This window comes from Hippocampus guttulatus, chromosome 9 (genome assembly GCF_054856545.1).
Source record: "Hippocampus guttulatus isolate MCC_2025c chromosome 9, RoL_Hgut_1.0, whole genome shotgun sequence".
Lineage (NCBI taxonomy): Eukaryota > Metazoa > Chordata > Actinopteri > Syngnathiformes > Syngnathidae > Hippocampus > Hippocampus guttulatus.
This window is the reverse complement of record NC_141269.1, coordinates 4,252,516-4,268,260: the sequence shown is the minus strand read 5'-3', so window position 1 is coordinate 4,268,260 and position 15,745 is coordinate 4,252,516. Positions and strand designations below refer to the sequence as shown.

The window sequence follows — 15,745 nt, the reverse complement described above, 5'->3', positions numbered from 1 at the left end:
TGTGGACGACCATGAAAGGCATTAATGGACATGCCACAGAAATCAGATGGTCACCATCTGTGACCAAATCGATCGGTGGACCACTAACCTAAACGTCTTGTTTCATTTGTGTTCACATATTCTATTGTTTACACAATAAACATTAGTTTCCCGTTGTACGCTAGGGGATTTTGGTTTAAACACGCCTTTAACTCTTGTATCTTAAGTTTGCGCTCACAATGGATGGCTTATGGTACACGCAAGTCGGATCATCTGTGTCAAGGCACCACTGCAAAAGGTTGTAAGCAAACAAATTAAATAAATATAGAATAACACAATTTTTTTGAAGATTTTATTACATATACAGGACAGCAGGGTAGTCTAGTGGTTTGCAGGATTGCCCCAAGTTTGGAGGAGTTGACTCTCTGGCCTTCTTGGGCGGAGTTTGTTCTCCCTGTGCTTGCGTGGGGTTCCTCCGATTTGTCCATCTTCCTCCCACATGCCAAAAAAAAATGCATGTTGAAGACTCCAAATTGTGCTTAGGTGTGAATGCTTGTTGGTCAACTGCAATTGGCGACCCGCCCAAGACGTTCCGTTTTCCCTAAGTCAGCCGGGTACGCTTTATAAATGAATATCTTACAGTATGTTGAATTTTTTTTTTTACATTTCATTGCGCTGCTCAAATTGAATTGCTCTTTATCTTAGTGTCTGTTGAGCTACTGCAGTACCATAGATTCCCTAATAGTTTATTTTAAGTGGGGTGATCAAGCCTATTTTTTATTTTTTTGCTCTTGGATTTAATTTTTAAAAATCTGTTAAAAAATGTTCTCAAACAGTCAAATTCAACAAACTCTAAGTTTATTTCAATACATCTTCATATTCCTGACTTGACACCAGCTCAGTCCAGCCTCCATGCGAAAAAAAATACAGTGGATCTGCGTTGGGAGACAGTAAGCCGGATGTGTATTTATAGAACATACTGCAATGGTTGGCACACTCCGTTTTGGAATGGAGGGTGTTTGCTCCTCTCTAGTGTTGAGCAAGAGACACTGCAACGTAAAATAAAGGACACGCCCATCACAAACACAAACAAATCCGCGACAAAGTGAATAGAATGGTAACAGATGCAAACAATTTTTGATTTAGTAAAATTTAATTTACCAACAATTATAATTCTTCCATGAGTCTTGCTTTCAAGTTGTCTTCATAAATGTTTTACACAGTATAGCGGGCTGACAAAAATATCATTTTTTTCCATTTTTACAACTTGTGTCAGTTTTTGCAGCATATCGTAGAGCAATTACGTGTGATATTTATGCTACTTTTTTTTACGTGTCTAAATGTGTCAAATGAACTTTTGTTGTTGTTTTGAAGCGTATTAACTCTATGAGATGAACACAGCGACTTTTTTTGCTTGTTTGTTTTGTTTTTTTTGGATTAAAGATGGCAAAAAGGTGTACACATTGTCGTGTGGAACGTGGAAAACAAACATGGCAACCGCCGGAGAGAAAGACACCTGCTTCGATATCAAAGTCCAACTTCCTCACGCCGGTCCTCTCGTCTTCTAATCCTCATCTTCGTCGTCCTCGTCAGTCTGGTCCCTGGTGTCCAGCTCGTCCTCGTCGTCCACCTGTGGTTACAAAATGTCTTCCCTGGTTACATACATTTTGTTCACAAACATAGTATTAGACTTGGGGAGTCATTCCAAGTGACAAGGCGAGCATGCACTCGGCTCTTGGCTCTCAAAGGGGTCTGGGAGTGTCCATGCAGACCCCTTTGAGAGCTGAAGCAACCTAGCTTGGCGCTAACTGCTAACAGGCAGGTGTTTTAATTATTACTACCAGAGCTCATATTTCATGCTTTTGCATGCCATTTAAAGCCTTAAAAAATTCAATTTCCTGTGGAAACACTATCATTATCGCGATCATCGACAGAGTTCCAAATTCTAGTTCCAAGGTTGTCATCATCATCAGTTCTACTGTATACCGTCTCTCCGAGGTCTTTGAGTCTCTTCTTTAGGTTTTGTATCTTCTGGTCCTGGTCAGCCAAGAGCATGAGAAGGTCGTCCTGCTCCTTCTTGGACTCCAGCAGGTCCGCTTCAAGCTTGGCCATCTCCGTCTGCAGGATGGCCGCTGAGCTGGTGGCCGAGGCCGCCTGCTGCTCTAGCTGCGCCCGGCCCTCCGTCAGGACCTGGACCTCCTCCTGAGGAGTGGATATTGACATAGAACAGAAGTGTATATCGTTCAGGTGCAATGGTTCATCAATACTTTAATAAGTTTTGATCACACTGATCAACATTTTTTTTACCTTTTTTTTCAGAGATGTAAACTCTTAAAGGGCAAACTTCGAAACAAAAAATGAAACAATTTCAAAAACCTGATGTGGTAGAAAAAAAATATCAGCATTAATCAGCATCAAAGCCATCTCTGATTACATTTTACTGTTAACCAGTGTAATCGATTAATCGTTCAGAGGCCATGTTTGATTAACAATTGTCAAAATCGTCGGAATCTTAGTCCCTCATGAATAAATATTCTCAGATTTCTGCAGTCGTCCATGAAAGCAGACTTCTCTTTGTGTTGAAAACAAGAAAACATTTCCAAGCATCTGCTTGTACTTTGGAAAACAATGAGCAACATTTTCTCAGATTTTTTTCTGACCGTGATCTTTCGGACCAAACTCGTAACTAAATCTTAAAGCTGTATATTTTCTGCACTGTCAATATGAAATAGTGGACTGTTATTGAAGATAGGGATGGAAATTAAAACTCCGATTCATTGATTCATCAATTTAAAAAATTATAATATTTGAGAAAAATGTATTTTTATAGTTTAAACCCTGCCTCGAGCTTGAAACGCATTTCAACATATTGAAGCACACTTTTTAAATTTTTTGGATACAAATTTCAATAAACTGCTCAGTGTGGGCCTCCTTTCCCACATCCCAGGGAATTACATCAAGTGTTGGATACTGTGAAGGAAAACCCCCACCCCCCCAAAAAAACAACAAAAATATGTAATTGTTGCAGCAAGTGCGCAATCGATTGAACCGCAATATAGCGCAGGATAAGGCTGAACAATTTGAATGATTAATTTCAGTGAAAATGCGAGATCATATTCTCACACACTTTCAGTCTCTCCATTTCGGACGTCTGTGCTGCGAGTCTGCTCTCCAGTTCGGCCGTCTTGGTAGCATCCAACGAGGAGTCACCGCTTGTAGACTGAGGAGGTTGAACTTGATTATTAACTAGATCAAGTGTTTGAGAGAAAAAAAAAATCCTGAATTTGCAAGTATTTACCACCGTTTCAGCTCCTCTGAGCGGGCTTTCATTGTCTGTCTTTAGCTGGCTGATCTCGGCTGCCTGCGACTGGACCTGACTCCTCAGAAGCTCCAACTCCTTGAAGCGACACCAAGTCATGGTGATGAACAACACAAGCACAGTGCATAATCATTCATCATCATCATCAAGGTCACCTTGAGGAGTTCTAAGTTTTCCGGGCCTCCTGTGGCGCCCTCAGTTGGCTGAGACCCTTCGGACCGCTAAGAGAACAAGCACAATCAAATACTGGATATAAGGTGTGCTAAAAAAAAATAAAAAATCTGGTTCTTGAGGCGTATCGATTGAAGCATGTCACAAACATGTTCTTCAGACAACTGGGAATTACAATTTTTTGGGGGAAAAAAAGCATAACATTGCTCCTTTATGGCTGTCAAGATTCTGAGGTTTCCTTAGATGTACATTCATTCACGTAGAGCATACTTTTGAGCACCGAAAAATGGACGTCTCTGCATAAAACGGCTTTGACTTCTATAGCCGTCAATGGCAGTAAACGAGTTCATGTGAAACCTTAAAATTGACGCAGAAGGGCGACATTGTAGTCACACGTTACCTCATATGCATCTTTAAAACTCGTCACAAAACTCATTTGTATTCTTTGGCTTTTGACTAAGCATGACTGACACTTGATTTTAGTTTGACTGTTTTTGTGCTTTGTACTGTCTTCGTAATTCATTTATTGTTTTATTGTATTTTTGTTATATATACAGTATATATTGTATATATATATGATATTTGCTCCATGTACAGCACTATGTGGACAGCGGTGGTTGTTTAAAAGCACTCTATAAATACAGTGTTGTACAAAGGCTGAAGTCGCAACTAACCAAGGAGTCAATCATGGCGTCTTTTTCACGCAGCTGGGTCTCGAGGAGGGCGTGCTGACTGCGCAGCTCCTCCACCTCTTCTCGAAGCTGCGCCGGCTCTTCGGTCTGCATGCCATTAACGTGGGAACTGTCTCCCAGCGTGTTGGCGCCTTGACTCGCACTTTCCTTTCCTACACACATACCGAGAAACCGTTTCATTTTTAATACTGACAGATGGGTCAGGGCGTTCGTACGGGAGGCATGATGGTTAAAAATGAATGTAAAAAAAAAAAAGTTATGTTCATGATAACAATCATCAGTATGCTTTGTTGCATTTTTGAGGCATACAAATATTATGTAGAAAATAAAAATAAATAAGTAAACTGTATTCGTAAAATATCCAGGAAGTAAAAAGATATCGTATTTCACTTATCATGGCAACTAACAGGGATGTTTGAGACCACTTTTTACAGACCAATACCAGTATGTGTATTCATTCTTTGAGTACTGACAGATCCCGAGAAGCAATACCACAACTACTTTTGATATCTAAAATTTCATTTAATGCAACAAAAAAAATAAAAGAAATAAAATACAAAAATTATGAAGACCTTTCCAACGCAAATGGCAATTCACCAAACTACCGCAGTAATGTGGCGAGTGCTGCCGAGGCGAACTTATTCAATGTCAGATGCGTGTATTCCAATTTTGTACCAAGACATTTTGAGTACACTGTGTCAAATACTACAGTGTGTGAAAGACAATTAAAAAAAAAAAAACAACCAAGATTAATCAAACCAATTTTAAGGGGGGGGACACACAGCTAATTTACTTTGACAAATATTACGGGGAATCATGATACTGCAAACGGTGAGTGGGCCGGATGAAAGCATGAAATAGCAGTGGCGTGCTAAGTGATCATACCCAGCTTGAGTTTGAGGAGGTTGTACTGGTCCTTGTGCTGCTGGATCTGGCTCAGCTGCTGGGCCATGGTAGCCTGCATCTGTTCAGTCTGGGTGGTCATGGAGGACACCTGCTCCTTCAGCTCCTGAATCTTGGCATCCTGAACACAGAAGCGAAATCAGTTGCACAATTGCTAAAGCTCTCGATGCGAGTGCCCCTCCCCCTCCCCCGCGATAGGTGCTTGCCTGTTCTCTGATTAGCTCTTTGTACTGTGTGACGATGTTGTCGTGCTGCTCCAGCGTCTTCTTCACCTCCTCTTCCTTCTTCTCATCTTCACTGGACTTGTGGACCGCCTTGGTTATCACACCTGTTGATGCCAAAAGGGCAATATATTTGGACGTATTGTGGAAAATACACTCCTGAGGTCAAATACAGCTTTTTTGTTTGAGGGAGGGGGGGGGGGGGGGGGTGTTGAATCAGAAGGAACGAATTACAGTGTATCTCACGAGTATGAAAGGATGAACTCCATGAACTCTGCTTTTCCCCCAAATTTTTCAAATAAACAGGCTGCCATCACACGTCACAGAAAAGTAAAATGAAGCATTTTCCAAGAAAATGAAAACTAACAGACCTGCTGTAATAACTAATGAAGCCTTTCAGATACAGTGGTCACTACAGTGGACAGCTTATCATGTTATCAGGTTACAGGTTATCATTATTGGTGGATGAAAGGCTTAAAGCTAACTGAATTGAATTAAAAAAAAAAAAAAGGAAACAAAATATAAACAGACCATAAAGAAAAATCCATGACTACTACAACCATGCAGACCTCAAGTTATGCAAAGGACTCAAGCCGAAGATTTTGAATGTTCAAAAGTCTGAAGTCGGTACGACTTCCTTGGCTTTGCACAAACACTAGATGGATGAATTTGGTTGTTTTCATCAAGTGGTGGAGTAGCCGGCCTCGCAAAGCACAGTTGGCCGAGAACAAATCCCATTTCGAGAAATGTGCCATGGATAGCCTACCGGTAAATTGTATTCCTTACTTTTCTTGTACAGTCAATCAAGTTTTAACCACGGCGGCAGTTTGCCAATGATTCTTTCTGTTTGCACGGTGCCCGATGGGAGATAAGTCAACCTCAGAGGTGTCCGTGTGCACTAACCCTCCAGTTCTTTGACCAGCTTGGTGAACTCGTGGTCAAAGAGCATCTGGTCCGGAGCTGGGAAAACCGGCTGCGGCTTTTGGGCTGCGCGCGAGTACAGCTCGTGTTTAGTGACAAAGCCTAGCTTCTCCACAAAGTTCTCCTTGCCAATGCGCTTTTCGATCAGTTGCTTCAACTTCTCTCTGAGGAGGGTGAGGAGATACACACAACATTTTTAAAAAAATAAATAAAAAGACCTTTCCACTGCAAATGACAATTCATGATGGTGAGCAGCTCACTTGGTATAGTTCTCCAGCGAGTTGTCGTTGTAGTAAATGCAGATGCCCAGCAGCAGCGCACACAGGCCCTGCACCAGACGTTCGTCCTCTCCCAGGTTCTCGGAGATCTGCGCTGTGAGCTACAGAGGCGCCAAGAGTCAAGGACACTTAAATGACGACAACTTGCTGGAAATGAGCACGTAGACCGAGCATGGCAAGTGAGGATACAAAGGGAACGTTTTCCTGATTGTGTAGAAAGTGTGTGACAGCGATGGGGCAGTTGTTGATCCACGTGCACAGCAGCATGAGGAGACCCACTCTGGTCTGCACTTTGCTGCCCTGTGGAACACAACACAGACATTTTGAATTAATTTTTTTGGAAAATCTCAATTTTTCATGCCCGGTCTAATCTTTGCATCCTAATTAAATCAATAGTTACTCCTTTTTTCTTTTTTTTTTTAACCCTCAATCAGCCATTAGTTTCAAGCAAGCATCTTTTACACTGCCTGAAAATGTTTCAAAAGTAGCTTTCTTTTTCGTACAGTACTTCATAAATGCTTTGTTTGTCAAAATAAAGCAAGAAATCATTTTTGGAATTACACAAGTCAGCATTTGTCAATGTTCTGTGTTCATGGCAGAATCTGTGTAAAAGAGGTTATTGATAGGGTTAGCAGAAGAAAAACAAAACCAGCAACAGCAGACATGTTTAGGTTGAGCAACGCATGGATATCTCACGTCATGATCTCGGTTCAAAGGTGTGAGAAGACGTTTTTCAAATGAACATTACAAACCGCGACATGCTGTTAAAAACAGACTAAAATATTATCTTATCAATGATGAACCATTCCACCTCTGACAGGGAACAAAAAGTGTTCAAATACTGCTAAACATGTCTTTAAAAAAAAAACAAAAAACAAAACACAGGAGCGAAGGCAAGAAGCTCTGCTGGGCTGCAAAACAAACACATGCTTGCGCTAAAAAAGGTTTCAGGCTTTTATAACCTATGCAGTTGACAAAAGTCACCTTTCCAGAATTAAGTCTCCGAATAGGACACAATGCACAAAATTGAAACAAACCAAATCTCTAATTGGACACACAAAGCATGATGGAATAGGCTTATAATGCTGTCAAGTGTACAGCGGGAAAAATGATCTGTACTGCGGGTCATCAAGAGTAAAGATGATGGACCACATTTCAACAAAACAACACAGTGCCTGATTGGTTATTTGCATAGCCCCCCCCCAACGAGAGGAGAAAAAAACAAACAAACAGGTGGCACCAGAATAAGGTTGTTGACTACCTGCAGAGTCGACGTGGCATCTGTAAAGCTGTAATTTTCTGTGGCATTTTAAGAGAGCTGTTGTATGCGGATAATCATTGTAATGCTAATACAGGTTATTGGTTGTGTCTATTAATTGATGAATTAAAGGTTAAGAATTTGTATGATGTTGTTATTGCTAATAATAATAAGAGTTATTCCAATGAAATATTGAGTGGGTGGGGGGAGGGGGCTCATTGAATATATTTTTTAAGATGGCCATTATCGGCCTTTGAAGGTAATACAGCATTAGATTTTAAATTCTATTAAAATTAAATAAACTATAGAAATATTGTGAATCAAATACCAACAGGTTTTTTTTTGGTGTGCAAATAAGGGCCTCCTCCCAAATCGACTCTATAGTTCTGCAAATGCCTCCTGGACCGCTGCAGTGGAGTAAACAAACACCATGGTGGGGCCCCTATTTGAAGAACTACGGCAACTGAAAAGCCCAAAAGGGGTGATTGTGCACCAGTGCAACCTGATAATAAGCCGCGGGACAGAAAGGGGAACCAGCAGATGCTCATCACCAAAATCCCCTTCACGCACATATAGCGCCCCCCCCCCCCAAAAAAAAAAACTTCCTCCTTCACAAGCCAAGCGGAGACAAAGAAAAACAATACGCTCAAACTACACACAAACACATGTAGCACGCACTTTACTCACCCGCCGGCTGATCTTATCACCCTGAAAAACCACAACGCGAAACCGTTCAAATCAATGACAGTCATCCTTTGGCCACTAAAAAAAAAAAAGGGCTTTCTAACTTGTTGACTAGACGGACCCCTAATACAGGAGAAATCTTTCCCTGGAGTCCGATATGAAAACCAATGCACTTCCCCCGCCCACGCCACCTTAAGAGTGCCCATTTGGCGCACATCTACAGGTACCTGGGAGAGGATGTTGGTGCACTGCTGCAGCAAAGAGACGGGAGGCTTGCCCAGGCTGGTGGCCAGCTGGACCCGCAGCAGCTGCTCCTTCTGGGTGAGGTTGTCCTGCAAGGCGTGCGCCAGGGCCACCGACGCGCACCAGTTGGACAGCGAGTCGGCCGAGAACAGGCCGCCGCACAGCAGTTGGCCGGCTGAGATGGAATTGGCTGAGGGATGCACACAACACACGAGGTTGATTAATACATAGGGGCAGTGATGGAGAATAACCCCGATAACATAAGTGTTGCAAATAACCGCTGACTCGTGTGAAGAGTGTGACTGACCGTCGATGGTGGAGGGGAGCAGCGTGGCCACGATCTCCCCTTGCCCTTTCTGGTTCTTGTACAAGAAACATTGGAAGCAGTAGAGCACGGCGCAGCGCAGCACAAAAGGTTGCCTCTCGTTGACCATGGACATGAGCAGGACCACGATGGCGGGTCTACGGACAGCAGAGGACGTTGCAGAGATCTACAGTGAACCTTTGCTACCATCTTGGTGTCACAATAGTGCTTGGCCACCATTTTGTGGCATCTCGGTATCGAGGAACTCTTGCGAGGTGAGTTGAGTGGTTTCATTTAGACAAAAATACTGCTTTGCCGCCATCTTGTGGCATGTATTGGCTATAAAACGTTAAGGGAGAAGCGTCAGTTGCAGATTTTGCCATTTGCAGCTGGATTCTGTCAGTACCCCCCTAAAATTGGCAGCGGTTTATAAACATAGCCAGAGCATAGGCGCCATTATGTGGCATTTTAGAGCCATGCCGATGAAGCACAACAACATAAATAAGTGAAGCCGGGGGATTATTCTTCTGTTGATTTACTGCGTCTCTACCTGGGTGGGTTCGATGGTGCATTGACTGAGGCAAAGTAGTCCTGGTTGACCTGTGAGCCCCTGATGACTTCTGACACAGTGTTGATGGTCTGTAGGGACGCGGCGACAGAAGACTTGAAAATGAAACAAGCCTTCTCCTCCGCTTGCATTAAGACGACTGACCGCCATTTACCTCGGTGAGGATGTCCGCCGGCACGCCGGTGGCCATGAGGATGGTGCACAGCTGCTGCAGCAGGCCACACTGGTACATGGATTTCTGACAGCTCGCCGTCGCTCCCGGTGAATTCACCGGGGAGACCATGACTCGCACCAGCTGGGATCAACCAACACAACACAGTATTTGCCGACGTGGCTATAAAACGGAGCTAGGGCTGGAAGAATACTCAATGTAATCTATTATTTCATACGGATTTGCCAGGGCAATAGATATAAAAACATATAATGGTCAGGATCGTTATCAGGCTTCCGTAGAGCTTGCGGATGGCCTCATGATTTGAATCGGGTGCGCTCGAGGGAAACATCTACACATGCAGGATAGGTGCTCTCAAGGACCGGAGTTGGTGAGCCATTATATAGATGATGTTGTTTTCTTTTCTTTTCTTCAATATACATTTATACATAGTCGATGAAAGTTCCTTTCCATTACCTCTGGTGGTCATTTTTGGGAATCATATAGCCGCATTTACATTTGGAACATTTGTATTAAATACAATAATGTGATTTTCAGATTGGGTTTTTTTTTCTATATCCAGAGCAGAATAGGATTTTGGTGAAAGCAAGGTCAGAATCCAAAAATTGAACTGATTTTTTTTTTTAATTGCCTACAAGGATTCTCTATGGTACCTGCAGCATGAGGTGAAGGTTGGTGACTTTCTGTGCCGACCAGCCCGAGTTGTCGTCACCGACCTCAAACCACGGCCTCATGCGCTGGATGAAGGAGCCCTCTTTGAAGAAGTTCTGGTTCGAGCTGTTGTTCTTGAGGAGGTTGCGCAAGAGGAGCAGGCAGTCCTCGACCACAATCCCTGTGCACATCGATCCAGTCCTACTTAGTGTTTTTGCAACAGAATAAGTCACGCTAGCAGTGTAGCGGCCGTTGCTCGTATCGGGTCCACTGTGAACGGTCGTACGATGCATGTCTACATTCAAATCTTGCAAGCAGTAAAAACTCTGCGCCTCATTTCATTAACAAATCAGAGATGGTGTCCACTTGTATCGTAAGAATCCCTGCACTGGAGACGTTTCTACCTCCATCGCTGCTGCCCTCTTCTGTTATAATATCCAGGAGGCGCTCAAAGGCGTTCTCAAAGGCCACAATCTTCTGGATGGCAGCGTTGCCTTTGGTCAGCTGCTGGAGCAACAACAAGCCCTGCGGAGGGGGGGGGCGGGGGGGGGGGGAATGGGTTCATTTGGTTCGGAATGGAATAAATGAAACGAAAGGGTATTGAATGAAAAAAAAAAATCCTTGAAGTGCTCACGTCGTTGCGTATCACTTCTCTGGAATCGGCCAGCAGGTCCATCAACCTGGAGACCCCTGCAAGTGAAAGCGAATGCCATCTAACATCCCGGAAACAGTTTGCAGGACCCGCAGAAAGCAAAGGATGGCAAACGCACCCATGGGGCTGACCAGGATGATGCTCTGCAGCTGGACACACTGGTTCCTCAGGAGGGCCGTAAGTAGCTTCACAGCGGGCCAACGCACGTGAAAGTCAAACTCCTGTGATGAAAAGGTGCGGAAAGAAAGGCGGAGTAGAGCAGACGGGGCATCTGTAAAGCTGACACTTACACCTTGGTTAAAAGAGGAAGTTCAGATATCATGGGCAGACATATATTATTCAACGATGGATGGGGTACGGGATGGGCGTGGGATTTAGTTCTACGCATTCATATTTTGGAAAAAATCGTAGATATTTTGCCACCTGTCAAACAAAAAAAAAAAACAAAAGAAAAAACAAGAAGAGGCGTTTATCTAACTCATTTACGTTTTGGTTAGCGATAGTTCAACTGTGGTGTGATTTGCAGGATGTGTTTGTAGATAAAACTATTTGTAAATCGCTAATCGTCCCTTCATCTCTCTGAGAGCAGTACCTCCAACATGGTGAGGAGCAGCGTGGTATGCTCGGGTTCCTGAATGAAGGCTTCTGTGAACTTGGCGCCCAGGTCATCTGCCTGCTTCTGGGCAGTCTCATCTGTATATAAAAATAAAAATAAAAGGAGGAGGAAATGACAAGTGAGGTTGTGCGAAAAGCACCAAGAGATAAAGGAAGGACTACTAAGCGAGGGAGTTTGCCGCATTCAGCCCCAGTTAGTTGTCAGCTAAACTACAACGGTGAACGCTCCTTAATTGGATCAGTAGTTGAATTGTAAGTTAGCCTTTTTCCACACAGAAATTTGCGCCAAAATCCTTTGACCCAGATCCTATTGAAGTAGAATAGGGCCGTGATCCAAGTTATAAATATCATTTTTACATTAAATAAATTGATGATTGAACTGGTTTTAGTCATAAAGCACCATATTATTTCATTCATAGAGTTATTTAACCCCCACAGGCGTCTTTGTTTTGGCGGAAAAACAATGCAACTGGACAGGATGTAAAAACAGCCTAAAAAAAAAAAAGGCCAAAAACTGGCCAAAGCTATAACGCAAGGCAATGCCGGGATCAGAGTCCTTGGTTGACAAAATGGTGTCCATAATTCATATATCATTGATTTAACCATTGTCAGTGTGGTCATCGCCAGACTTCGTATTCTACAACTTTGAGCATAACAACACAGTCGCATCACGAAAAATTGTTCTCAACGCTGCCTAATTTCTCTACTGGCTCTCCCTCACTTACCAAACGATTTCATTCAATGGACTTATCTGTTGCTGCAAGCAGCTCTCATTCCTCCTCAAGCCCCCCCAAAAATGTGATTAGTTCTACACTACAACCTTGGCTGGGGTCCGTTTAAAAGGCAACGGTGGATAAAATATCCATGTCTAATAATGGCCTTTGTCAACAATGAGCAATCACTAGATGAGGTGCGCGGTTGTTGGTGTCGGGTAATGAGAAGGAAAAAAAAGAGGGGCGGGGGGCAATCATGCACAGAGAAAAAGTTTTACCTTCTGATTCGTCTGGGAGGTTAAGACATGGAAGAGAAGAAGAGAGAGATGACAACCTTTACATTTAAAACACAGACACTGTTGGCGTACAGGAAGAGAGCAATGCACACCGAGTGATTTTTCACATGACACATGAGGTCGGCACCAAAGTTACCTTTCTAAAAAAAAAATAAATAAAAAATCAAATAAAAAATTCCAAACAGTGGCGACATGGTCACTACCTTGCTCTTCTTCCTCGTCATTGCAGATAATGTTGTACAGCGTGTCCAAAGCGTAGCCGAGGATTTCCGAGTCAGACCTGATGGGTTTCATAGCAAAAACGTGAACAGCAATGTTTCACAATTACGCCTGGAGGAAATGATGTGGAAACAGAAATCATCCGTTTCAGAGTCTAATCCCGTCACAAATCTTGACTGCACTGTACAGGCAGTCTTTTAGAGAGGACGCATTGCAGGAAAACTCTTTCGCGTTTTTGGGAGCGTCTGCCAAACCAAGCGTGAACTGAATAAAGTCGTTATGACGGCGAGAGTTTACGAGTGAAACAGATTGTTTCGATTCCCCCTGTGAGAAAAAACATTTAATGACAATCAGTGTCAACTGCGTTGATACGTACCTGTCAGTTTGCAGGATGTTTATCAAGTGATCCATTGCTTGTGTGCCTACCTCCATCCGATATTTCTACAAAACAAATGGCAATGATTTTAAAACAGGCTGTTTTAACAGAAACTAGACAATGGATAGATATTGTAGAAGTCGATTAGTCCTCATGTACGCCTGGAAATATAACCTAACTCACAAAGGTTAGTGCGCCCTTGACGTAGCAGTTGACATCTTACCTTAGAGAGGGACTTAAGAGCACGAACCGCATCCCTGCGATCTTCGAGGAGAGTCGACGAGGCAACTCTGTCGCACAATTTCTGGATCTGTCACCGGAGGAAATGTTATATATTATCAAGCTCGAACATCGGCCCAATACTGAGAAGCACCAATTCTAGTGTCATTTTAAATGGCAAAAAAAAAGAACACAGGTTCAATCTGAAAAATGCTGCCCATTACAGGCTTGTGTCTTGCGCCTGTAATGGGCAGCATTTTTCACAGCCCCGCTTTGTTCAGCGGAGAGATCGGTGCTGTTGAACGGTCTGCGGCTGGATGGATGTAAGTCTTGAGGAGCCGACGATGAGAAGAAAGGAGCGTTAGCGCGGAGCGCCGATGCGGATTTGGAACTGGGAGTCGCGGCTTGGAGTTTGAAGCGGATTACGTGGGACAGGAGAAGGGAACTAATCTCTTTTCGTCAATGGACGCTACAGCTTCGTGTTTGCTTTCAAAACTTAGCTTGTAGCAGACGTGTGCACATTTTCAGCATGACGTCTCTGAACCACTGGTGAAAGGACACTTTGATCCTCTCCTCTTTCATCTAAAACTGCTTCAGACAACAAAGTGTATGCAGAAAATTGGTGAAGATTGCACGACTGTCTGTGTCCTATGTGTTGTGTTGTGTTATTTTGACTTCAAAATGGCGCCGCGAGAGTGGCTGCCTTTTCAGCAGCTCCTATATTTTGTTGTTCTACTTCTTCCTTTCATAACTTTGCTGCTGTGAATTGGGAATTTCTCCATTGCGAGACTAATAAAGGTTTTCTTTTCGTAAATCAATTTGGACCAAGTAATGTAGATGAAGTAACTTTGTGATTGGACAAATATGTCACTGTGCCTGTTTAGCAAAGTTTGCAGTTTATACTTAAATACTTATTAAGGAAATGAATAATAGTCAATTGATGATATTGACTTTATATGAATTAATTTATATTAATATTTAATACATAGGAGCTGCTAGATACGATTCAAAGCATGTAAAATATCTTGATCAATCAATTTCCAACATCTTGACTGGATTAACCACCATTTCAATTATTAAAACACATTCAATGAATAAACTATAAGACAGCAAGTAGCATACGCAGAAAATGACAGGTTAGCTACATTAGCATCGACAGCAGCCAACCCGATTAGATGAGGCTAATTACTTCATTAAATGGACGACGCCACGTATATGGTATTGTAAAGGTTCAGCTTTAAAGTGGAGGTTAAACGCACTTTGAAAAAACGAATTACGTGTAAGCAAATGCTAAACTAATCGCAGACAGCCGGGGTTAGCTTCATACCGTCTCCGCTCCAGTGGGCTGCGGCCCGGCTGTCTGCCCGCCCATCACTCCCCTGAAGAAGTTCATCTTTGCAGACGTCCCCTTTGCGACCCCTCCAACGACGACACTCGGTGTCCCCTCTACGTGATTCGGGTGAAGGGGAAAATTTTGTGAGGAAAGTGTACGCGATGGTGTGTTGTTGTTGTTATTTGAATTATTTTGTTAGGTTGATAGTGCGACCCCGGAACTCCTCGCGGGAGAAGGAGACCGCGCATGCGCGAGGACGTGGCGATACGTGGCCCATCAGTGACAGATTTAAAGGGCCAGGACAACAAAAACTATAAGTCAAAATGTACGGAGGACATTTCGGGCCAAAATAAATCAAATATAAACAAACCCTTAAATTGTGAAGACTGTAAGTAAATATATGCCCGATTCCAACGAAATTAGCCCGTTGTTTTAAACATCAATAAAAACAGAACAGCAAGATATGCTAATTATGTTCAACCTATATTTAATCGATTACCTTACAAAGACCTGATATTTAGTGTTCAAATTGGTAGAGTTAATTGTTTTTAGCAAATAAACGCTAACGTAAATTTGAAGTCCATCAGCATCTCTGTCATCCGCAACCACGAGGAAGGTTCTATTTTAAATTGTTTAATAGTAAATGATTAAAACATGAACTATAATCTCATGTATTTCTTTTTATGTAATGACTAATTACTGAATTATTTAATACTTGCTTTGTGTGTGAGTAATTTTAGTGTGTAATCTTGAGGCAAGTTTTTCCTGATTTACTGGTATGAATGTGAGTGTAAATGTTTGCCCTACAATATGCTGTTGTCACCGGATGTGATGATAACCATAGAAAAAAAAATGAAACTTGAGACGCAGGGTATCTGGCTGCAATCCCAGCACCAGTAACATCTTTAAGAGTCACTGGGTGACAGTATCACTCTGAAATAAAAGTAAAATCCAAGCT

At 42.7% G+C, this 15,745-nt stretch overlaps 1 protein-coding gene across 8 annotated transcripts; it reads right to left on the bottom strand.

Annotated features, from left to right (window-relative positions):
• Nucleotides 1-322: 322 nt before the first annotated feature.
• uso1 (USO1 vesicle transport factor) lies at nt 323-15,027 on the bottom strand. 8 transcript variants are annotated; one of them, XM_086120478.1, is made up of 27 exons: nt 14,782-15,027; nt 13,459-13,545; nt 13,236-13,300; nt 12,844-12,920; nt 12,623-12,634; nt 11,609-11,709; nt 11,135-11,237; nt 10,999-11,054; nt 10,769-10,889; nt 10,367-10,545; nt 9,696-9,836; nt 9,524-9,612; nt 8,977-9,131; nt 8,654-8,859; nt 8,421-8,450; nt 6,674-6,784; nt 6,467-6,585; nt 6,189-6,370; nt 5,271-5,392; nt 5,047-5,185; nt 4,144-4,313; nt 3,454-3,519; nt 3,278-3,376; nt 3,107-3,199; nt 1,966-2,181; nt 1,496-1,609; nt 323-467 (listed from the first exon to the last, which is right to left on the bottom strand). In XM_086120478.1, exons 1-26 carry the CDS (start codon nt 14,845-14,847, stop codon nt 1,544-1,546), a joined length of 2,871 nt encoding a protein of 956 aa, XP_085976604.1. In that variant the 5' UTR covers nt 14,848-15,027; the 3' UTR covers nt 323-467; nt 1,496-1,543. The 8 variants fall into 8 exon arrangements, with proteins under 8 accessions (XP_085976604.1, XP_085976605.1, XP_085976603.1 ...); XM_086120479.1 differs by having other exon boundaries at nt 324-471; XM_086120477.1 differs by lacking the exon at nt 323-467 and adding an exon at nt 821-1,028.
• Between the last annotated feature and the right edge of the window lie 718 nt (nt 15,028-15,745).

Bases quoted from the DNA above. Each gene is read 5' to 3' on its own strand.
- uso1 (XM_086120478.1), bottom strand. From the start codon at position 14,847: ATGAACTTCTTCAGGGGAGTGATGGGCGGGCAGACAGCCGGGCCGCAG. The intron at 6,785-8,420 runs GTGCGTGCTACA...TGTGTTCCACAG, and splicing joins TCAGCCGGCGGGTGAGTAAA to GGCAGCAAAGTGCAGACCAG. The intron at 1,610-1,965 runs GTATACAGTAGA...TTGTAACCACAG, and splicing joins TCAAAGACCTCGGAGAGACG to GTGGACGACGAGGACGAGCT.